The sequence below is a fragment of the Gobio gobio genome (genome assembly GCF_949357685.1).
Source record: "Gobio gobio genome assembly, chromosome: 25".
NCBI classification, from domain to species: domain Eukaryota; kingdom Metazoa; phylum Chordata; class Actinopteri; order Cypriniformes; family Gobionidae; genus Gobio; species Gobio gobio.
This window is the reverse complement of record NC_137121.1, coordinates 6,128,588-6,154,456: the sequence shown is the minus strand read 5'-3', so window position 1 is coordinate 6,154,456 and position 25,869 is coordinate 6,128,588. Positions and strand designations below refer to the sequence as shown.

At 34.5% G+C, this 25,869-nt stretch overlaps 1 protein-coding gene across 1 annotated transcript; it reads left to right on the top strand.

Moving 5' to 3' along the window:
• scamp2 (secretory carrier membrane protein 2) lies at positions 1 to 25,351 on the top strand. The gene is made up of 9 exons (XM_079810200.1): positions 1 to 166; positions 7,130 to 7,207; positions 9,392 to 9,466; positions 9,549 to 9,663; positions 12,599 to 12,727; positions 15,080 to 15,239; positions 19,879 to 19,980; positions 22,581 to 22,698; positions 24,153 to 25,351. The coding sequence occupies exons 1-9, from the start codon at positions 110 to 112 to the stop codon at positions 24,297 to 24,299; spliced, it is 981 nt and encodes a 326-aa protein (XP_079666326.1). The 5' UTR covers positions 1 to 109; the 3' UTR covers positions 24,300 to 25,351.
• Positions 25,352 to 25,869: the final 518 nt, after the last annotated feature.

Genomic DNA, 25,869 nt, shown 5'->3' with positions numbered 1-25,869 from the left:
AGCGCATGCGCGTTACGCATTCACTACGGAAGTGCAGAGAGGAAACAGCAGCGTTCGCAGCTCCGGTGCCGCTCAGTTTGGACTCTAAAGGCGGATAAAGTCCCTTACAATGTCGGGATTTGACTCAAACCCGTTCGAAACGACAGTCGACGTCAATCCATTCCAGGTGAGAACCGCGGGGTCCACAGGAGAAGCGCTTCTGCGGGGTTTCGGCTGATGTTTTAGGGAGTTCAGCGGGGTTTGTACTGATGGGGATGGGGATGGGAGTTTTGGGTCGGAGGAGTTCGGTTCGGCCGTTGACGTGTCATGGTCTCCGGTGCGGTCGCTGGTTTGTTAGTTGTCGCCGGTGGAGGGTGTGTATCCGAGCAGGTTTGCTGACACGCTAAAGGCCAGAGCGCCACTCCTGTTAATGTCACAACAGCGGAAAGCGCTTTAATAACATTATAACCGCCCGAGTGTAACTCATACCGTGAGTCATACCGTGACACCGAGGCTCGGATCACCTGTGCTCGACTGTTCATTTCTTCAGGATCACTAATGCGACACACACTCGAGCTGTAGTGCGTCAGACTAAACGCAGGTTTCTGAAGACATCTGATCAGGGCTGTCATGCTTTCTGCACTACTTGATTTATCATTACTGAGTGAAAACAGCAAACATGACTGATAATGATGCATTATACAGTGCAAAAAGTTCATATCAATATATTATATTACATTATAAATAGCTAGACTCTAGGCTATTCTATGATTCTAGTTACTATGTGTAATGTGAATATAGATTATTATATATTGCATTTGCACTGATTTTTGCTTTTTTTGCAGTTCACTCCAATAGCCCTGCTTTGACAAATGCACAATTATTAAATAAAAAAAGACAATAATATTCTACATTAAATAATAATAATGATGCATTATATACATTATTGTATTATATGCTTAACAGGTCAGGATTTCAACAGAATGTTTGACAAATAACATTCAGTTTTAATCTAAACATTAATATAAAATGCTGTGTATATTTCACTCCAATAGCCCTATGTGTGACAAATGCACAATTATTTTAATAAAAAAAATGACATGCATTATAACAACTATATATACTACATTAAATAATAATACTGATACATTATTATATGCTTAACAGGTTAGAATTTAGAAGTTAGGATATTTGACAAATAACATGCAGTTTTACTCAACATTAAAAATGTTTTATATGAATGTAAAAGGCGAAGTGTATATTTTAGGTTAATTTATTAACATTAAATTTTTTTTTGCAGTTCCCTCCAATAGCCCTGCTGTGTGAACAAAAAAATGACATGCACTATAAAAGTAATTATATATGCTACATTAAAAATAATGACAAATGCACAATTTTTAAATAAAAAAAATGACATGCTCTATAACAATAATATGCTACATTAAATAATAATAATGATGATGCATTATATAAATTATTATATTATAGGCTTAACAGATCAGGATTTTTCGACAGGATATTTGACAAATGACATGCAATTTTAATCAACATTAAAAGAAAATTGTAAATATGACTGTAAAAGTCGAAGTACATATTTTAGGTGCATTTATTAACATTTATATTTTCGCAGTTCACTCCAATACTAGCCATGTTGTGTGACAAATGCACAATTTTTTAATAAAAAAATGACATGCATTATAACAATAATAGGCTACATTAAATAATAATAATGATGCATTATGACATTATATTATATGCTTTACAGGTCAGGATTTTTGACTGGATATTTGACAAATAACATACAATTTTAATCAACATAAAAAAAACATTGTTAAGTTTATATTTTAGGTGGATTTATTAACAATTTAGTTTTTTTTTTTGCAGTTCACTCCAATAGTCCTGCTGTGACAAATGCACAATTTTTTATTTTTATATACATTATTGTATTATATGCTTAACAGGTCAGGATTTCAACAGGATATTTGACAAATAACGTTCAGTTTTAATCAACATAAAAATAAAATAAAGTAAATATGACTATACAAGTCGAAGTACATATTTTAGGTGCATTTATTAACATTTTATTTTTTGCAGTTCACTCCAATAGCCCTATGTGTGACAAATGAACAATTAAAAAAAAGACATGCATTATAACAGTAATATGCTACATTAAATAATAATTATGCATTATGAACATTATATTATATGCTTTACAGGTCAGGATTTTTGACAGGATATTTGACAAATAACATGCAATTTTAATCAACATACATTTAAAAAAATATGAATGTAAAATTCAAAAGTGTATATTTTGTGTGTGTGTATATATATATATATATATATATATATATATATATATATATATATATATATATATATATATATGTATGTATGTATGTATATGTACACACACACACAAAATATACACTTTTGAGATATATATATATATATCTCAAAAGTGTATATTTTAGGTGCATTTATTAAAAAAAATATTTTTTGCAGTTCCCTCTAATAGCCCTGCAGTGTGAATAAATAAAAATGACATGCACTATAACAGTAATTATATATGCTACATTAAAAATAATGACAAATGCACAATTTTTAAATAAACAAAAAGACACACTATAACAATAATATGCTGCATTAAATAATAATAATGATGCATTATACATTATTGTATTATATGCTTAACAGGTCAGGATTTCAAAAGGATATTTGACAAATGACATTCAGTTCAACCTTTTTTTCTTGTAAATTATGAATGTAAAATGCAAAGTGTATGATTTAGGTGCTTTTATTAAAATCTTTGATCTTTTTGCTGTTCATTATGACAATGCCGTGTAACAAATGCACAATTATAAAAGTAAAAATATGACATTAGAAGTGTAGTTTAAGCGTGACCTGCTGATTGCTTTAGTTTTACAGTGATATTCTTCCAGTCTGTTGTTTGTCATCTGGCATCTTTGTTGTGTTTTCATTGTGTCTGATATAGTTTCCATCTGTTTTTGTTTTTTAATGCAGCAGAATATTGAGTTATGCACAAAGCAAACATTCCTGTGCTCCCCCTCGACGGGAAACACAGATCGCGTGTCTGCTGGAATCGAATCATAATTCAGATGTTTAGTGATACACGCATGCACTGATTTGATTTGAACGGTGACGTTCTGCTGAGTTTGATGGTTTTGATCCATGAAAGTGTCAGTTTTCTCATTTTTAAGAATCGTTAGAAGACCGAAGCTTTTTCTCTGACTAGATGACGTCAACTTGTCAAGTTATTTGAATACGATACGCCCACTTATTGCGCTCCAAGACGCCAGTGAAAACTAGAAAACATCATACATCATACATCAACTGTCATATTTCAAACTTTGCAGGATGTTTTTGTTCACTTAGATCTATGTTACACACTACATGAAAGGTACATTTTCAAAATTCCATGATAGGTGCTCTTTAATAACTTACATCCTAATATTTTTAATGATACTTATACAAGCACACACAAGCGAATATTAATGAATGGGAGTAAATAATAAATATCATTTAAAATAGTTTGAAATAGTGCTAAAAAGGCAAACTTATTATTCCTTATATGTACAGTAGGCTGTATACATATGAATTGATACTGAATCGAAATAAATCGATATTTGTGACAATCACCAACCCCAAATTCCCCGCCCGCCACCACCACCACAAATTGGTTTCTAATCTGTGGGAAACACTGAAGCCTAAAGGCCTGTACACACCGGGACGAATATCACACGCGCTTATCGCCAGCGTTTTTCGTGACGTTTTTCGGCGCGTCTTGAGTGTTCACACCCAAGCGATTTCCACTGGCGCTGCGCCGAGTGAACGTGCACATTCAGTAGATGCGCTCCCGGTACACAAGATGGTGCTGCGGCACTTATGCTTCTGACACTCGCTTGTCACACAGAAGGAGAAGAGAGACAGTATTTACGTGCTTGCCAAAACCACAGATATATTATGTCTATGGCAAAACCATTCACACACTTTTTGCTAACTGGCGAGCAGCATTAGCAGCTCCTCTTCTTCTTTGTCTACTTACTACTTCTTCTTCGTATCAATGTGTGCTCGGCAAGACCGGTTTTGTGCTTGAGCGCCAGCAAGTCGTGTTTTACTGTCACTTCAGCAGCTCCAGGCACGTGAACAAAAGCGCCGATCTCATTGGTCGGCCAGTTTTTAACGCGCCGCGTCAAAATAAAAAAACGAACCCGAGGCGTTTTTTTTAAAATGACGCTTTTACGCCTGGCGTTTTACGCGTCGGTGTGAACACTCACATTGGCGCCCATTGTTTAGTCACGAGGCGTTAAACGTCGGCGATAAACGCGCGCGAAAATCGTCCCGGTGTGAACAGGCCTTAATGCTAAATCACTGAAGTTACCCTTTAATACTGTTTCAAATTCATATTAGTCTAGTTTATTAGTTGGTAGTTCTTTAGGCTGCTGAAATTTCTTCATGGTATTCAAAATTCCAGCGATACCCAACCCTAGTTGTCCTGAGAGTGTTGTTGTGTCTCATTGTGTGTCTGTTGTGTAGATTCGGGTCGAGGCGTGTGGGAACGAGAGCAGGTGTGTCTGTCAGACGACATTATTGCATATTTTAAACAAAGTGCTTTCTGTCTGAGGAATGTTTGCAGCTTGGATTCAATAAAAGAACTTCGATGGGGTGGAAGTTTTATGTTCTGAAAGTAAATTTTATGAATTTGATTTCTCCTGATATGACCGTTTTAAGATCCTCCTGAGAACAAAGGAGGTTCTCCATATCTATTGTGTGTCATGTGTCCCACACTGGGTAAATATTTGAGTTGCTTCCTGCTCTGACGGGCTGATGTGATTAATGAGTACTGGAGATTCACATTAATAATCCGTGAGCTGGAGCAGAACATGGACAACCGCTCACATGAGTCTCAGATGCTGAGATATATCTCCTGTGAGGATTGAATGGCTCTGGTCGGATCTGTGTGTGTGATCTGATGGACAGAACGAGTGTGTTGGTGTGTGAGGATCAGTGCTGATGTCGGGTTTTGCTTCCTCGTTGTGGCCACAGAGGCGTCTGAATATAATCGGATGTGTGTGACCTGTTCACTGTGATGATGTGACTCAATAAAACTTGTGACAGTCGCACTCATATCATGTGTTCAATTGCTCTGGATCCATGAAATAATAATACAAAATATTATATTAATATTAAATAATTAATATCTATCAGTCCATCCATCTATCTGTCCATTCAACCATCTGTCATCTATCCATCCATCCGTCTATCTATCGGTCTGTCCGTCTATCTATCGGTCTGTCCGTCTATCTATCGGTCTATCCATTCCTCTATCCGTCCATTCATCCATCTGTCGTCCATCTATCTATCATCCATCGGCCTATCCATCCATCTATCTATCTATCTATCTATCTATCTATCTATCTATCTATCTATCTATCTATCTATCTATCTATCTATCTATCTATCTATCTATCTATCTATCTATCTATCTATCTATCTATCTATCTATCTATCTATCTATCTATCTATCTATCTATCTATCCATCCGTCTATCTATCGGTCTATCCATCCATCTATCTGTCTATCTATCCATCTATCTGTCCATTCATCCATCTGTCGTCCATCTATCTATCTATCTATCTATCTATCTATCTATCTATCTATCTATCTATCTATCTATCTATCTATCTATCTATCTATCTATCTATCTATCTATCTATCTATCTATCTATCTATCTATCTATCTATCTATCTATCTATCTATCTATCTATCTATCTATCTATCTATCTCTATCTATCCATCCGTCTATCTATCGGTCTATCCATCCATCTATCTGTCCATTCAACCATCTGTCATCTATCTATCTATCCATCCGTCTATCTATCGGTCTATCCATCCATCTATCCGTCCATTCATCCATCTGTTGTCCATCTATCTATCCATCCATCTGTCTATCTATCGGTCTATCTATCCATCTATCGGTCTATCCATCCATCTGTCGTCCATCTATCTATCCATCCATCCGTCTATCTATCGGTCTATCCATCTATCTATCTGTCCATTCAACCATCTGTCATCTATCTATCTATCCATCCGTCTATCTATCGGTCTATCCATCCATCTATCCGTCCATTCATCCATCTGTTGTCCATCTATCTATCCATCCATCTGTCTATCTATCGGTCTATCTATCCATCTATCGGTCTATCCATCCATCTGTCGTCCATCTATCTATCCATCCATCCGTCTATCTATCGGTCCATCCATCTATCTATCCATCCATCTATCGGTCTATCCATCCATCCATCTATCCGTCCATTCATCCATCTGTCGTCCATCTATCTATCTATCTATCTATCTATCTATCTATCTATCTATCTATCTATCTATCTATCTATCTATCTATCTATCTATCTATCTATCTATCTATCTATCTATCTATCTATCTATCTATCTATCTATCCATCCATCCGTCTATCTATCGGTCTATCCATCCATCTATCGGCCTATCCATCCATTTATCTATCCATCCATCTGTCTATCTATTGGTCTATCCATCCATCTATCCGTCCATTCATCCATCTGTTGTCCATCTATCTATCCATCCGTCTATCTATCGGTCTATCCATCCATCTATCGGTCTATCCATTCCTCTATCGGTCTATCCATCCATCCATCTGTTGTCCATCCATCTATCTATCGGTCCATCCATCCATCCATCTATCTATCTATCCATCCATCTATCGGTCTATCCATCCATCTATTGGTCTATCCATCCATCTATCGGTCTATCCATCCATCTATCCGTCCATTCATCCATCTATCTATCTATCCATCCATCCATCTATCTATCGGTCTATCCATCCATCTCTATCCATCTATCGGCCTATCCATCCATCTATCGGTTTATCCATCCATCTATCTGTCAATTCATCCATCTGTCACATTTTCTATGTGAATATATGTTCAAATTTATTCCTGTGATCAAAGCTGTATTTTCAGCATCATTACTCCAGTCTTCAGTGTCACATGATCCTTCAGAAATCATTCTCATATGATGCTTTGGTATAGTGTGTGTTATAATAATGAATTATAATTATTATTTAATAATAATAGTGTGTCCATCTCTTTCAGGATCCGTCTGTCACTCAAGTGACCAACTCTGCCATCGAAGGCATTGAAAGCTTCAGTCCGTTTCCTGATGCTAACTCGGTGAGTCTAACGAACGTTACTTTAGAGTGGTTGTGTAAGACGAGTTTAGTTATGTAATTGTGCTCTGACCTCTAATGTAATAAAGCAATAAGCTTCCACTGGTTAAACATGCATGACATGCAACAGCGATATGATAAAAACACTGATGTTTTGCAGTTTATTATCCATTAAAGGTTTAGTTCACTTTTAAATAAACTTTTGCTGATAATTTCCTCACCCTCATGTCATCCAAGATGTCCATGTCTTTCTTTCTGCAGTCGAAAAGAAATGAAGGTTTTGGATGAAAACATTCCAGGATTTTTCTCCATATAATGGACTTCAATGGGCTCCAAACGGTTCAAGGTCCAAATGACAGTTTCAGTGCAGCTTCAAAGGGCTTTAAACGACACCAGACGATGAATAAGGGTCTTATCTAGCGAAACCATCAGTTTCTGCGAGAAACCCAGCAGTATTTATGCTATTATTTTACCTCTTAACAGACGAGCGTGATCATCTCTGAGCTCCACCATAACTTCCGGCAAGTAAGATCAAATTCGAGCGTGGTTATGGATGTATACGTAGATGCCTCATTAGCGCCTGCACGGATCAGTAGAATGAGGCATCTATGATGGATATATCTATGACCACGAATTTGACCTCACTCTCCGGAAGTTATGGCGGAGCTCAGAGACGATTACGTTCGTCTGTTAAGAGGTAAAATAATAGCATAAATACTGCTCGGTTTCTCGCAGAAACTGATGGTTTGGCTAGATAAGACCCTTAGGGCGTTTTCACACCTACCTTGTTTGGTCCGGATTTTCGGACTTTTCAGTTTGGTCCGAATCAAAATTGCAGGTGTGAAACCTCCCCCATACCACGGTCCGACGAAAAGAGGTATTCTCGGTCCGGATCAAACTGAACAAAGGTTCGGTTCGTTTCTAGTGTGAAAGCATTTTCTGTATGGTTCGGACTTTCAGACCATTTACAGGAAGTTCCTGTTTATGTTTAAATATTATAATGTTATTTTTAAATTCAATCTAGGCTACATTGATTATGAAAAGTGAAAATATGCGCAATATGTCAGTAGACATAAAGTCAGAAATAATTTTGAACGAAATTTTGTATGATTTTGCTTAGAAAGCATTTCTTTAATGGGAATTTCGTTTTGTATAAATTGTATCTTAATTTTAATCAACGTTTAATCAGATAATTGTCTGGATTTAATAAATAAGAAGCAAATAGTCTATAGCAGACAATAATCGCGGGAGCGATCACATACTTTACACATGAACTTGAGCGCGTCTCAAATAAACCGAAACTCAGCAGCTACTTGCCTAACAAACATGAGAAATATGTGTATATAAAGCTTGAAATGTCCACTTTTAAACGTAACGAATAAAAAAATAGTAAAGTAATGCGCACTGTTCAATAGTGGCAGCGATATGCGTCCGTTCATTCAACTTGTCAAAGACGCTGATGTCAGACGCACGTCCGTTTACAAACCAATCAATGTCCAGATGCCGCCCACATGATGAAGACGAGTGGACGCAAGTGCGTCATGTAAAGTTCTTTAGTGCGCTGCAATGTGAAACCAAACCAAAACTAACCGAATATATAAAAAGTATCAAAACATGAACTTCGGTTCGGACCTTGGTGCGGACTTTCAGGTGTGAAAACGCCCTTATTCATCGTCTGGTGTCGTTTAAAGCCCTGTGAAGCTGCACTGAAACTGTCATTTGGACCTTGAACCGTTTGGAGCCCATTGAAGTCCATTATATGGAGAAAAATTCTGGAATGTTTTCATCCAAAACCTTAATTTCTTTTCGACTGAAGAAAGAAAGACATGGACATCTTGGATGACATGGGGGTGAGTAAATTATCAGCAAAAGTTTATTTAAAAGTGAACTAATCCACTAAACTTTTCAACTAAACATCGAAATAAATCTAATTAATAAACTAAATTAACAATATAAACTAAATTACTGATCTAATTATTGATCTAAAGCCCACACTGCCACTGTATGATAATTGAAATGAACTGATGACATCAGCGTTTTCTCCAGAATGGCTAGACGGCTGAATAAAATTATGCTGCATTATTTTCCTGTTTAACACTGTGAAGCTGCTTTGAAACAATCTGCATTGTTAAAAGCGCATAAGGTTGACTTGACTCGACTTTAATAAAATGAGCTGTTTTTGTGTCAGGGAAGCACCATCCCAGCCTCCAACGTCCCGTCTCAACCTGCAGTCCTGCAGCCCTCAGTGGATCCCAGTCCAAAGGTCAGCGTCTCACACACACACACACACACACACACACATGCCGAATCTCAAAGGTTGTAAGCGTCCCTGTCTGTCTGCACAGGCCACAGCTGCAGCTGCGCAGGCCAATCTGCTCAAACAGCAGGAGGAGCTGGAGAGGAAAGCGGCGGAGCTGGACCGGCGGGAACAAGAGCTACAGAGCCAAGGCGTGCCCACAGGTAACACACACGACCCTACACCTGCAGGGTCATTGGCCATTACTTTTGCATGAGATGCAGTATCCCACAATGCATCTTCAAATTCAAGCCGATGAAGAAACTACTAGTAATTACCAGAGATGTATAGTAACGAAGTAGAACTACTTCACTACTGTACTTAAGTACTAAAAGGCAGTATCTGTACTTTACTAGAGTATTATTTTTTTCTCCTACTTCCACTTTTACTTCAGTACATATTTTCGATGAGTTTAATACTTTTACTCCGATATTTTTTTTATGTGCTGCATCGTTACTCGTTACAATTATAAAAATGTTATGAATCATTCCATTCCAAACCCACATTACCGCGCATGAGAGAGAGAGAGAAAGCGAGAGCGCGAGAGAGAGAGAGCGCGCGAGAGAGCCCCGCGAGTGCGCATTCACTGTCTTTAAAACAACACGAGCGTCTTGCGCTCAAATTGCTCTCTATTTGTTTACATACTTAATGTGCACTGTGAAGTAACATATACAAACAATGAACAGCTGTATTTTTATTAACTAAGATTAACAAAGATTAATAAATACAGTAACAAATGTATAGATCATGGTTAGTTCATGTTAGTTATTAGTCTAATACATTAACTAATGTAATGTTAACAAATCAAACCATATTGTAAAGTGTTACAAACAAATCATTTACTCAGAACACCTCTTGAAATGAGAATATAAGTGTGCTTACCCCATTTTATTTTTTTTTTAGTAAGAGTGGTTATAGTAAGATTTAATCTTAATGAACTACAGTATTTTCAGGTTATTTATATGACAATATGTAGAAAAATTACTTACCAACATTGTGATTGTCCTTTAGCTTAATCATTTGAAATAATAAAAACAATATGATGTTCAAACTTTTGACTACTTTCTTTAATAACTACATAACACAATACTTGTACTTTTACTTTCAGTACTTGAGTAGTACATTTTAAAATAAACTACTTGCAATACTTAAGTACAAAAAATGTTGAATACTTTAGTACTTCTACGTAAGTGTGGTGCTGAAAGAGCACTTCAACTTCTACTCAAGTCACTTTTTTGATAAGGAACTTGTACTTTTACTCAAGTATGTGTATCTAGTACTTTATACATCTCTGGTAATTACATGCTCAACACATCATTTAATCAGACAAGTTAAGACATTTTTATACCAAACTACACTTAATTGCGCGATGACTGGATGCCACTGCTGAATTAAACATGTCACATGTGTTTCTCCTCATGTTGCACGTCTAAAACATTTATCACTGCATGTTATGCTCATATCATTGTTATTTGATGTACTATTACAGTTTTTGTTTTTGTTCATATTTTGAATAATATTTTCCGGTTTCATTTTAATCCCATTTTGTTGTGTTCATGCATGTTTTAGTTATTGTAGTACTTCATTTTAAACTAAACAAAAATGATAAGTGTTTTTAAGAGTTTTTAACACTTTACATTAAGGTTTCATTAGTTAACGTGAACTAGTAATGAACAATACTCCAACAGCATTTACTAATCTTAGTTAATGTTACATTCAGCATTTAATAATATATTATATTTGTTAACATTAATTAATGCACCTTTAGTGTCATTGATATACTATTACAGTTTTTGTTTTTATATTTTACATTTTTATTTTAATTCTGGGGAGTTTTGGTAATTTTTTTGGTAATTGTGTTTTTACCATTTTTTATTTTTTTGCTTTTTCACAGCTCAATATATATATATTATTTATATAAATAATTAATTATTATTATTATTTATTTTTTGTACAAATTTTATTACTCACTGTTTGTAATAAATTAACTAATGTTATCTAATGAGACCTTTTGTAAAGTGTTACTAGTTTTATACTTTAAGCAATAAAAATGTTTTATGTTTTAAGTTTTATGTATACTACTACTAGCGCTGTCAAATCGATTTATTGCGTGTGTGTGTGTTGTGTATGTGTGTATATGTATTTATGTATATATATATATATATATGTATATATATATATATGTATGTGTGTGTGTGTGTATATAAATATATATATTAGTGCTGTGAATCGATAATTTTTTTAAAAACTAATCAATCACATTTTTCCTGTAATTAATCATGATTAATCGCAATTAAAAACAGTGGAGTTTTTAATATTTTCCTATTGTAATAATTTCAGTTACTCCAAATTAATGAAGAAACAATTTAAAGACAGCATATTTTAAATATGTGTTGCATTGTCATGTTTTTATGAATGAAGGCCAGTATCACTGATGTCTCTATGAAACATTAATGACGTTACATTACAGTATAACTGAAAGCTCCCAATTTCAACATTTATTAGGCTTTAAAAAAACAACTTTTAATTTAATTGAACTTAAAACAATCTTTACATAACCCCATTATAATAAATGTTATATTTACCTTTGCCTTCCCTGTTAGACATATACAGAAATGTAATAGTTATCAAACACCTTTCTTAACTGCATAAATAATAAATGAAATCTAGATTAATCATCATTAAAGCTACACTTTTCTCTGTTCCCGTTGTTCTCATTGCGCATCTCATTTTCTCACAAGTTCATTTAAGACGTTATTTAACTCATTTAAGACTCCTAATATTATGAGAATACTCTGCAAAACACACACATTATATAAACACAAACTTTTATGTTAGATGTGATTATTCACTATTAATCGATTTGACAGCGCTATTGTGTAAAGTTAACAATAATAACCCTGCTTTTAAAGATAATAGTATGCAGTATATGTAGTGCACTGTGTGCTAGTATTTCCTTCTGATTGTGTGTTTGCTTACACATCTGAACTCATACAGTTGCATAAATCAACAGACCGGTCTGTAGCGCCTTTATTTGTTGTGACTGTTTGACAAGTTCCTGCTGAGCATTGTGGGATATGGGCGTCTGTTTCTCCTCAGGCAAACAGAACAACTGGCCTCCTCTCCCCAAAATCTTTCCCATCAAGCCTTGCTTCTACCAGGACTTCTCTGAGGAGATCCCGCTGGAGCATCAGAGACTCTGCAAGATGTTGTATTACCTGTGGATGTGTGAGTTTAACATCGTCAACACTTTATTTTACGGTCCTGTTTCTTATAAACCTACCCCTAAACCTTAACTTAACACATGTAGTTGCCTTGCACTACTCAGTGCTCTTGTGGGTAAGTACACTGTGAGTACATTGAAAGTGCATGTACTGTAAAATACATTTCTTTTACATATACATGCTCTTATTTTGAATGATTCATTAGCGTATGTTGCTCCAAGTACAAAAACGTTTATTATTCATCATTTTTTCATTAAAAAGTTTCACCTTCCAATCAGCTCTCATTTTATTGTTTTGTTGAATATAAAGCAGTGTTATTTATTTATCATTTATACACTTTTATAGCACCCATTCATATTTTGAATTCACCTTTATTTTTATATTTTCCGTTTTCATTTTAATTTGCCTTTGTTTATTAGTTTTTTAATATTTATATTTATTTCAGTTTTAGTTTTTAATAATTTTAGTATTCATTATTTTATTTCAGCTAGTTGCCATTTTTAATTTTCAATTCTTTTACTTTTTAACCTTAATATTTATATTTTATTTGTTTTATTACTTTATTATTAATTATACTTTAGTTTTCTTTTTACTGTTTTACTACTAATAAGTTTTAATTAATAACAAAACTGATATAAAAATATGAATTATTGTATATGTCCAATAAAAAAAGAAAATTAGATTAGATTAGTGTTGTCAAAAATATGCCAAGGTCGGTACTGAAATTAAAAAAATGTGACGTTTTGAGCGCTGTTGAGCTGGAATCGTAAACACTTCTGACTTGCCTTTTTTCTCTCACGCTCATCAAAAGCCACGTTTCCACAACAGGAACTTTCCCCAGGAACTAGGGACTTTGGGCTGGTACACCGAGTGTTTCGACCGCAGGAACCGGGGTCTAAATGTAGTTCTGGGTAAATATTTCCCCCTCCAAAAGTCCCTGCTCGCGAGGTAGTACTTTTTAAGTTCAGGAACTTTCAGGGGTGGGACTTGGGCGCTGAACATGCTGATTGGTTGAGCTCACGCAGCCTTTTATTTCAACCGGGCATTTTTTAAAGTCTTTTGCGAGGTTCGATCTGCGTTCAGTAAATATCAGTCTTGCTCTTTCTGTCCGATGGCGCGCGTTCGTCTCAGCAATCTCACGGTCAATGTCCGTAATAGCTGATAATAACATACGCTGTCTTATTTGAAATCTAGCTTTACAAGCTTTCAGAATACGCTTTAGTATCAGTGCTCGTCTCTTTTCCACCGTTTTGTTAATTACCTCGTTAGTAAACCAGTACATAACCAGCAAAAGCCTGCTTTTGCTTTCAAACGCTCCCGCTTTCAAAACACTTTCAAACGCTCCCGTGTGTTGATCATTGTAGCCAATCACTAACATGATGTTTATGATTCCAGCTCAACAGAGCTCAGTGTCACATTTTTTTAATTTCAGTACCGACTTGGTATCGCGGTCTGCACTTTTAACAACACTAAATCAGATTAACTCTTTCCCCGCCATTGACCGAATTTTCCAGCTTTCTGTGTTTTCACTGTTAATATGGTAGGGGGCGCCATGGGCATCGGAAGCAAGAAAAATGTGGGTGGGTCTTCTCTCAGCAAAATTTTACTGGAGTAGATGCCATTTACATTATGTACAAATATACCGCCTTGTTTATCAAACGTCTGGTTGGGCCAGACAAAATTATGGAAATTACTGGATCATTTAGAGCGGCAATAGACACATAGCAGAAATTTTTTACGCAAATCGACCCGAGGATCGAATCCACCTTTTACCGAACTCGCTCTACTCCCTTTTCCCATCACATATCAGATCGGAAAGGCATTTATAAATAAATAAAAATGAAGAAAATATTAGAAAAGTGGAAATAAAGCATCTAACGTGTGTAATAATAAAGTGTTTATCAGTTAGGGGTAGGTGTACAGACATGCCCTGAATAAGAGACGATAAAAGTGAGTGGGTCCAATATCATTGGTTGTAAAAAGACACAATGGACAACAAAAACACACACACAATGGTTCCGATGCCCATGGTGGGCGCTATTACACATCTTCTGAAAGAGTACAGAACCTCCTGATCAAAACACAGGCGAAGAAGAAGCAGAAACAAGCAATAAAAGCATTGCGTGGCTGCTTTTTTTAAAACGCTGGCGGGGAAAGAATTAAGGAAGTAAATGCGTTTCAAACTCGCTGTGATACTTGTAACATCTGTATTGTGAATGAAACAGGACTTTCAGTGTTAAGATGAATGAATGAGTTTTATCCATCAGAATTTGATGTTATTGTTTAATATTTGTCAAGTAAATGTGGCGAGTTTTGATTGAGCTGAACTTTGATGTGTGTGTGTGTGTTTGTGCAGGGCAGTGTGTGTCTCTGTTTCTGAATGTCCTGGCCTGTCTGGCGTATTTCACCACTCACGCAGCAGCAGGCATAGACTTCGGCTTCTCCATCCTCTGGTTCATCATGTTCACTCCGTGCTCCTTCCTCTGCTGGTACAGGCCTGTCTATAAAGCCTTCAGGTGAGTCTCTCTCTCCTTTAGTGTATACTAATGTGATCAAATGACTGACGACAACCTGGGGCCGGATTCACAAAACATTCTTCTTCTTTTTTTACGCATTTATTTGAGGGTTTTTGCTTTTTCACAGAACAGCAACAACAATGAGGAAAAAAAAAGAGAAATAAAATAAAAAAACCTATAACAAAACAACAGAACTTTATAGGGTGTTTTCTAGGGGTGTAACGATTCGTTTTAACAACGATTCGATTCGTATCACGATTTGAGGTTGTCGATACGATTCAAGGACGATATTGGTTCATTTAGAACGATACGATCTGAAACGATTCAGTGACTTGAAATCGATTCAGTAACTTTTTAGCCAAAAATTGTGTGACTGAAATAAATATCTGGATACTGGTCAGTGCAGGTGAAGTTTCCTAGATTCCTGTTGTTTCTTGTAAGGGAATCAGGTATCAATTAATTATGGATATAAACAAACAAGTAAACAACAATTAATGGCAAATGCATTCACATTTTATTTGAATAAAGTGCAACCAACAGTTTAGGTTGAATTAACAGGAAGTTAACCTTTTCTGCTCTCAATTTCAATATTCAATAGATTTTCAATAAAAGCACAGTAAGTGCAACCAACATTTCAACAGTAGGTTAACCTGCTACTTCTGCTTTTGTTTTCCAACATAAAAATATTACAATATTAATATTAAACATAAAGGGCAACTAACTTCTCTTCAGGTTTAATTAATAGTAGGTTTACCTGCTACTTTTGCTGTTGTTTTTCAACATTAAAATAATACAAATACAATATTATTATCAAAAATAAAGTGCAACTAACATTTCTTCAGGTTGAATAAACTGGCTGAACCTGCTACTACTCTCAGTTTAATAAACAAACAATATTTAACAAAAGATAAAATGTAACCAACTACTCTTCAATGACTCTACTTTTTTTTTCTTTCTAAAATATCAACTGATCAACATGATCTGACCGCAGAACACTTCTCTGTGCCTTCACTATGTCGCCAGCAGTACTAAAAACTTCCTCTACTGGCGCACTGGTGTCAGGAACGCACAGGTAACAAGCAAGGGTTGAAAGTACAGGTGGCTCTTTCTCCTGGTGGCTTGATCATTTCTCGCTCGGCTTCTCCTCTGCCATCCGCCATGCTATGTTTTGTTTTCTTAGCGCTGCTGCTGGTGCGTTGCGATGATGTCACAGATAGGCAGACTGAATCGAGTAACGTTTAACGCCTTTATCATTAAAAGTACTAAGAAAAAACATCCATATAAAGTCTGACGTGCTTAAATCCAATGCGTTATTTCCTATTATCGATACAATCGATTGATTACCTTTTAAAACGATGTTAGATCGATATATGTCGTCCGGAAGGCCAACTTGCCGAGCACAAATCGATGTAGTTAGATCATAGGAATATAAATCGATACATCGATGTAGTAGATGAATCGTTACACCCCTAGTGTTTTCACACGCGCCTCATTTAGCTGGGTTGAAACGCACTAGAGTTGGTTTTCCCGTTTGGTGCGGTTCGTTTGATCAGGTGTGAAAGCAGCAATCGCACTCGGGTGCGCACCAAAAGCGGACCAAACAAGCGTCCCAAGAGCTCCTTGAAGAGGTGTTCTCGCTACGCTCTCAAACGAACTCTGGAGCGGTTTGTTTGTGGTGAGAACGTAATTCGACCTCGAACAGACCCAACTGCAAAATGTACTGATCATTTTTGGACTAAACCAGCTGCCGTAGTCAGCCTCGCTGTGCATTATGGGATGAGGAAGTGTTTGTTGATAGTTTGCACTTTAGCATGGCAGCTCGCGGACAAACTTGGAGTAGTGAGGAGGTGCGGAGCCTCATAGAAATTTGGTCTGATGACCATATTAGGTCCCAACTTCCGAAAACTCGCAAGAACAGCGCGATCTTCGCTTGAAGTGACGAGTGATGCGCGTTTGCAGTGCATTAGAGCGTTGTTTTCAAGCCGCATCCGCGCTTCATTATAGAAATGTATTGTTTGCATATTGTGGTGTATACAAACAATGTAAAAGATTATGGCCTGGGACAAAACCAGCCGCAGTTTAGGAAATACGCCATGGCCAATGAGTGATGTGGATGTTGTCATGTGACAGCATTTTGGTTTGTTTCAACTGGTTCGGACCAAAGCAATCAGTGTGGTGTGAAAAGGAACCAAAAAAGCTGAAAAATGCTACAATGTATAATTATTTGCCCTTAGTTCGGACCAAATGAACCGATCTAGAGATGTGAAAGCACCCATAGAGACAAATGCATACAGAGACAAATGATCCTTTGACTGGAAATGTGATGCTTAAACAGGATACACATTCGTAAATGAGTCACTTAATCCTATGGATATATATATTAAGATAAAATATCTTCTACTCTTAACACTAGAACCACCACGGGGTAAAATTGACCCATGGCTGTTTTTCAAATGCACATGACAGATTTTCAATAAAATATCCAAGTCTCCCACGTCATTGACTTTTACTAAAATTGTGTTATTTACAATCCCTTGTTAAAAATTGTGTACATAAAACTAGAATAAAAAAACGGGGCATTTATACCTATAAGCGCCAGCGGGTCAAATTTACCCCTGTACAATTCCCTTTTATTCGCGCTGTATTTGAGCAACGCGTCGGCTTACTGTAAACGGTCACACAACGCACAATCAAATGAAGATGTTTTAGCCTATTATAAATGTTCGAACTTTGGATTAATTATACATTTTTGCTTTGCGTTTTTTATTGTCTATTGTTTGCAACTGTGTTGCTATTTATTCAAGTCTGGCCGTTTGCTGAAAAACAATATTTCCGATCTATGATGTAATGAATATGAAAAATTTTCATGATATTGGTGTTGTTCTCTAGCCTGGATGCCAGCCGAATTTAGCCCCGCCCACAAAATGTTTTGCTCGGGCAATTCGGTCTGGACTCGCTCCATAGAGGAGGAATTATGCCCGAACAGAAACTGTTCGGACCAATGAAATTGTCAGGGCGGGCTTTAGACGATGATGGACAGATGATCAACAGTACGTAATCATCCACGTCGAAGGCTCTTGGGTTGAATTTGCTCTTATCCTAAACGGAGAACTTGTTCATATATGCGTTCACCTTCACTATTTCTCTCAGAAACGATGATCGTGTTGGTAAGTACTCTGTGTATCCTTAAATTATTTTATTACTGGCAAAGATCGTTTACACTCATCTTTTTCTTGTAACGTTACTTAATCCAGCGTGCGTGCAGACAGGGTTTCCAAGTGTTTTTGCAATGTCGCGCACATTTGCTACTCAAAACTATAGCCCAAAACAATAACTTTCCGGGGGGTTCTCCGGAAAAAAAATGGCGTTTGGTTGGCAAAATATGTTATTTTGGCAATGTTGCCTGCTAAAATTCGCATTCCTGGGTTTATATAATCACATAATTGGGGTCGCTTCAACCCGCGGACATGGAGAAAAACACGGACTTGGCAACACAGTGCAGTTGAGTTCTGTTGACTTTTGACAACTAACGTTACGCGCCGCTCCGTTGCTCTGATTGGTTGTGGATCCAATTGAGGTCTTTCCTGGCTCGGTTGAAACACGCCCCATAATCAAAGCTCAATGGAGCGGTACCAGACTCATATTCTGACTAGAATTGAGTATGGCCACGCCAGGCTAGTTGTTCTCTTATTCAAATGATAAATGATTTGACTAAACAATTTAATAATTAATTAGGTGAAAATGTGCGGTTGAATTTGTACATCCAATGCAGCGCGGTGTGCTCTTTATTGTCTATTTAGAGTATTTTAGTCATTTAAATAAAATGGGTTATCTGTATGTAATGAATGACATTTTATTATAATATTACACCACACAAATATGCATTTATTTCCCTCTAATTTGTGTTGTAATTGCAGGCTGACTTAGCCTAGATATTCAGCAAAAAGTGATTAGTGTAACCTGTTTAAAATAGCATAAAACGAGAACAAGACTAAATGATGACTAAAAATAATCATTTCATGACTCTATACATTACATTTGTGTAGACAGTGGCATAATACAGTGACATATTAAAGGATTAGTTCACTTTCAAATAAACTTATTTAAAAAAAAAGACTGATCGTTTCGCTAGATAAGACCCTTATTGATCGTCTGGTAGCGTTTGATGTGGTTTAAAGCCCTTTTGAAGCTGTACTGAACCTCTCATTTGGACCTTGAACCGTTTGGGGTCTATTGACTTCTTATATGGAGAAAGATCCTGAAATGTTTTCATCAAAAATCTTCATTTATCTTCGACTGAAGACAGAAAGACATGGATATCTTGGATGACATGGGGGTGAGTAAATTATAAGCAAAAGTGTATTTGAAAGTGAACTAATCCTTTAAGTTTTTTAGCCGTGTCAAAACAGAAATCATCTGCATGGGTCAATTTTACGCGCTGATGGTTTTAGGTATACAGCGACCCCTCTAGTGTTAAGACCGTGTGTCCACCAAAGCGTTTCTTCACGCGGCTGAGAAACATTCTTATGAACTTCTTAGGCTTTATCTTTGGTGAATCCGGCCCCTGATCATGTCGTCCTCTGAGAACAGATGCACATTTCCGTCACTTCATTGATTAATATATTTGTTTCTCTTTCAGGTCTGACAGCTCCTTCAATTTCTTCTTGTTCTTCTTCATTTTCTTCGCTCAAATCGTGGTGTCTGTGATTCAGAGCGTGGGCATTCCCAAATGGGGCAACAGGTAGGCATTAGATTCATTCACTAGTAGTTTTAGTGAGGATCTCTATCACTGTTGCGAGTATTGAAGGAATATTTGAGCGCCTGTGAGCTGCACCGTTTGTCTTCTCTCCTCTGTGACAGATGCCTTTCTGACACTCGGCTCTCTCTCTTCCTCTCTTTGGCCAGTGTCTCTTCCTGCACTAACGGTTTTCTGCTGCTGGACTTCCTTTAAAACTCTTGCTTCCTATCTGAAGTATGTCCTCCTGCACTCGAAACTTCTTGCTTTATCTTTTCCTCTTAAAGCAGCTCTTCTCAGCCTGTGCCCTGAAATAAAAGTGCTTGATTTCTCAGTACTCTTCCATTTACAAAATCTATGAGAAAAATATTAATATTTTTCTCTCTTGATTCTGAGATTTACATATTTTTGTATAATGAGTTAAACTGTATAATTGATTATACAGGGGATGCATATCCTGCATATCTGTGCATTTCATTTAGAAACTAAAACATTTAAAAGCTATAACTAGATTCCATTTACTTTAGTTTTCATAAATATTCATAAATAAATTCTGCTCAAAATCAGTATTTCATGTGCATGTAATGTGAAAAATTGTAAAAAATTATGTGGCAATTGTAGAATATAGTTAGAAATAGTTTTATTTTTTATTTATTTATTTAAAAAAATGTATAGAATGTGTGTGTATATATACATATTTTATAGAAAACAATTAGAGAAAAATATATATACATTTATAATTTATTTATATATGTATATATATATTTTTAATTTTTTAGTTTGATATGCATTCATTTTATAGAATATAATTAAATATGAATTTGATTACTTCATTATTAATAATTAAATATATATTTTATAAATTTAAATTTTACATTTAATTTACTTCATTCTAAATAAAACAACAGTATATATTGTAAAATGAGAAATATATAACATTTGCTTTTTTATTTATTTAGAATTTAATTAATATATATATGTGTATGAATTTAATAAAATGTAATATATATGAATATATATAATTATTTGTTATATATGCATTCATTTTTGTCATAAAATGTCATATATTTTACTTTTATATTGCTATATAGACAATAAAGTTATATTTACTTTTTTAAAGAATTAAAAAAATTCTAAATAAAACAAATAGTGTAAATTATAAGAAATATATAATATTTGTTTTAGAAATATTGAACATTTGTTTTATTTTTAAATTTTTTAGAATGTTTTTTTTTTATTTTTTATTTGTATTTATTTAGAATTTAATAAATATATATTTATATGAATTGAATAATATATATACACACACATACTATATGAATATATATATAATTTTTATATTAATTATTTGTTTGATATATGCATTAATTTGATAGAATATAACATTTTATATAAAATGTTGTTTTAATTTTATATTGTATTTACTTTTTTAAAGAATTAATTCTAAATTCTTTATAATAATTAATTCTAAATAATACAAATAGTGTATATTGTAAATATAAGAAATATATTACATTTGTTTTAGAATTGTTTTCTTTTTAAATGTTTTATTTATTTAGAATATGTTTAATATATGTACATATAGGTATATGAATTTTATAAAATGTATATATTTTTATAGAATATAATATTGATATTATTTATTTGTTTGATTATATGCATGTATAATATAATTCAATATTAAACAATTTTATTTATTATTTACTTTTTTAATTCAATTAATTATAAATAAAACAAATAGTGTATATTGTAAATATAAGAAATATATTACATTTTGTTTAAGAATTTTTATTTTTTAAAAGATTTATTTAGAATTTGTTTTATATATATACATATAGGTATATGAATTTTATAAAATGTATATATTTTTTATAGAATATAATATTGATATTATTTATTTGTTTGATTATATGCATTAATTTTATAGAATATAATTCAATATTAATTTTTTTTTAAACTTTTTTTCTATTCAATTAATTATAAATAAAACAAATAGTGTATATTGTAAATATAAGAAATATATTACATTTGTTTAAGAATTGTTTTATTTTTTAAAAGATTTATTTAGAATATGTTTAATATATATACATATAGGTATATGAATTTTATAAAATGTACATATTTTTTATAGAATATAATATTGATATTATTTATTTGTTTGATTATATGCATTAATTTTTTAGAATATAATTCAATATAAATTTTTTTTACTTTTTTCTATTCAATTAATTATAAATAAAACAACTAGTGTATATTGTAAATATAAGAAATATATTACATTTTGTTTAAGAATTGTTTTATTTTTTAAAAGATTTATTTAGAATTTGTTTTATATATATATACATATAGGTATATGAATTTTATAAAATGTATATATTTTTTATAGAATATAATATTGATATTATTTATTTGTTACATATATGCATTAATTTTATAGAATATAATTCAATATTAAAACAATTTACTTTTTTCAATTCAATTAATTATAAATAAAACATAGTGTATAATGTAAAAATGCATAAGAATATATGGACATATTTGCAGTAGCACAGCATCATTTTGAAGGATCAATCCTACATTGTTTACTCTGTTTGTTTCGATTACAGTGGCTGGATTTCTGCCATAGAAGCGATGGGCTCTAATGTAGCGGTCGGCGCCATTATGATGGTGGTGGCGGCTTTCTTCACGGCCAGTGCCGCGTTGTCTATCATTTTACTGAAAATGGTAAGTAGCTCTGAATTTTCAATAGTATCCAGCTGCAGCCTCGCAGCACACAGTTTCAGAACCGGAAGTGAGGGGCGGTGCTTAAACAGTCATAGTTGCGCTATCCATATATGTAATTTTCTTTTCTTTTGTTAAATATAAGCTGTTTTCACATGGATTTTGATGGGATTGATGTCTACAATATTTAACAACAATGCTTTTAAATAAAGTCATTTTTCTGTTCATATAATATGCATGTCATAATGTACAATGATCATAAACATAGCCTATTGATTATGCTTAAATCAATGAATACAAAGACAGTAGTTTATACTTCATGGAAACAGGCAAAAACTATACTCAGTTTTTATTTAAAAAATATTAATAAATGTATAACATGTTGTAAAGTGTTTCCCATTTGACTATAGATATATTAGTATTATTTTGTTCACATTCATGTTGTTACAAATAATACTGACAGAAAATAGCCTATGAGATTTAATGTTAATGGACACAAACACTGTAGTTTATTGTTACTTTAACAATACTACAACTTTTTTATTATTATTTAAAAAAGATATTAGGCCTAATACATTTATAACATGTTATAAAGTGTTTCCCATTTGATTCTATGTTCAATTGTATTATTTAGATTGAAAATAATAGACAGAGAATGTGACATTTCTATTTTTCAAATGTCAAATAAAAATAACCATTTAATACAAGGCCTTAAAGTGAAACGTGTTTCTCTGAAAGTAAACAAATAGGACATAAAATATTTCTAAAATAATAGGTTTAAAACGGCACTTAATAAAAAATAAAAACATGCAAAAAAAGTTATCTTAAAACACAAAAACTTGTGACACTTAAGCCCATATCATGTAATTTCTGCAAAAATACTTGAAAAGATGAAAGTGTTTTCATCCCTGAAAACGAAATGAGTACGTTTTATTAATGAATAATTATTTAATATTAAGACAAATAATATCTTTTGACAAATGCAAAAAAAACTTTAAAGCTACACTTGTGCTACAAAAATTTATGTGCTCATTAATGTATATTTACTTCTTTCAAGTAATAAAGTATTCTCGTAAGTTTATAATATGCTATTGAAAACACATACGGGTGAGGGGTTTGAATGCCGGTCGCCATGTTGCCCCTCCATCTTGAAAGTACATTAGCCAAAGAGGGACATACCCGTAAATTCAAGCTTCGCCTTTGGCGTTTTAACACTCGATGGCACCGTGTCGAATGTGGACGAGGTCGAACTGGAAGCCATATTAATCTTGGACTAAATCGGCCATCGTAGGAGTTAAAACGAAATCTGAATTGAGAGGGACAGAAACTAATATTCACTGGATGGTCATATACCTTTTCACCACTAGATGGGGGAAAATATCACACAGTGTAGCTTTAAAGATAAAACGTGAAAGACGTGAACAGATTTTAATATTCGTTCTTGGTTTGTTTTCCAGGTCCATTCCAACTACCGTCGCACTGGTGCCAGTTTCCAGAAGGCCCAGCAGGAATTCTCCCATGGCGTCCTGACGAACCGCACCTTCCAGAGCGCAGCCGCCACTGCCGCCACCACGGCCGCCCAGAGCTCAATGCAGAGGAACTAGAACCAGGAAGCACCTCCAAGATCCCACATCTCCTCCTGCTCATCGGCCTGGCGGTCCACGCAGAACCCAAAGCCCAGCTGCGGTCCCAAACGCTGCACTCATTCACCTGCTTTGGTTCTGGATCTTGATTTGGTCCTGGTTTGGTCTTTAGACTGCAGAGGCACTACTTTTATGTTTTTTTTGTTTTGTTTTTTTTGAAGCTGAAGGTATGAAGTTGAAATGTTTGTATATTTGTATGTATGCAGGAAATTTCCTGTATCCTTTTTGACCTCGGTTATGCTGTACATAAAGTAATTTAATGTCTCCCCGTCATCCACAGTGGTACAGGAGTGATCAGTGTCCTTAAATTAACGTAAAATGATCATGATCTCAAAGCAACGGTGAAGCCCAGGGTTTATGCAATTCTGCTCTTCTAACGGTTCAATTAAAGACTTAAAAAGCATCATTCCTGTAATATAATTTGATTGTGCATTCCTTATTAGTGCCAAAACATAATGACATGCACCCAGAAATCCACGGAAGCGAGGATAAATAAAATCTTGACGGACACAGAGAACGTTACTATTATTGTCTTAATCGTAAGACTAAAGGTGATGTAGGTTTGTTTCACACTGCATAAATGTCTGATAACCATTGTTTTCCATTGTTCGTGTATGTGGGCTTTTTAGGATACTTATTGTAAACGGTCAAATCAAAATAGTTTTACTAGTACTCAAAGTAAAATTTTACATGGTTGATTTTTTTTTTTAGCATTGGAAAATCCTAGCTTTTGAAACAAACGTGTAAAATGGTCCTGAAATGCATGTTAACGCAAAATGCCACTTACCAGAAAGGGTTAATATGATTTTGTCAGATGAGATCATTTGAACAGTGTACAAAGTACAACGGTTTTTGAGCAAATTAAATTTTTCTGATTAACAAACTTTGTCTAAGTCATTTGTTTATGGTATAAAAGCAAAAAATTAAAAATCAGTCTAAGAAGCTATGGTTTACAGTGAATTTATAACAGCTAAGATGCATTGTTACCCCCATTAAAACCCCCTTACTGTTATAAACTACGGCTTATTGCTTTTATAAAACGGTTACAACACAATACAAATATTAAAGCCAAAATATATGTATCTATTAATGCAATTCATGAAGTAAAATAACCAAAAGCATTCCTTCCGCCGGAAAAAATAGTCCCTGACCTCGCACTGCAACCACTGATCTATATAATGATTCTCTATATAGATCAGTGACAGCCACATAAGTTACATTACTACGCCATTAGATGGCGGCAAAGTCTTAATAAGCGAAGACTTTTACATCGAAAGGACTCAAACTTCAAACTTGTGTGAAAGACGCAACTGACAAATGTGGCACGAGAAAACCCCTGAACAAGATATTGCAGCGGACATTCAGCGGTTTTTATTTATTATGAACATAGGACTGACCCACTGATCTATAAAGAGAACATTTATACCGATCAGTGGACTGACTTGAAGGAATATTTTAAATCTGAATGCAGGTAATATACTCGGTCTCTCTCACAAGCTTCAATGAGAACAAACAAATGTTTACGTTGCTA

Bases quoted from the DNA above. Each gene is read 5' to 3' on its own strand.
- scamp2 (XM_079810200.1), top strand. From the start codon at position 110: ATGTCGGGATTTGACTCAAACCCGTTCGAAACGACAGTCGACGTCAAT. The intron at 167-7,129 runs GTGAGAACCGCG...CATCTCTTTCAG, and splicing joins TCGACGTCAATCCATTCCAG to GATCCGTCTGTCACTCAAGT. The intron at 22,699-24,152 runs GTAAGTAGCTCT...TTTGTTTTCCAG, and splicing joins CTATCATTTTACTGAAAATG to GTCCATTCCAACTACCGTCG.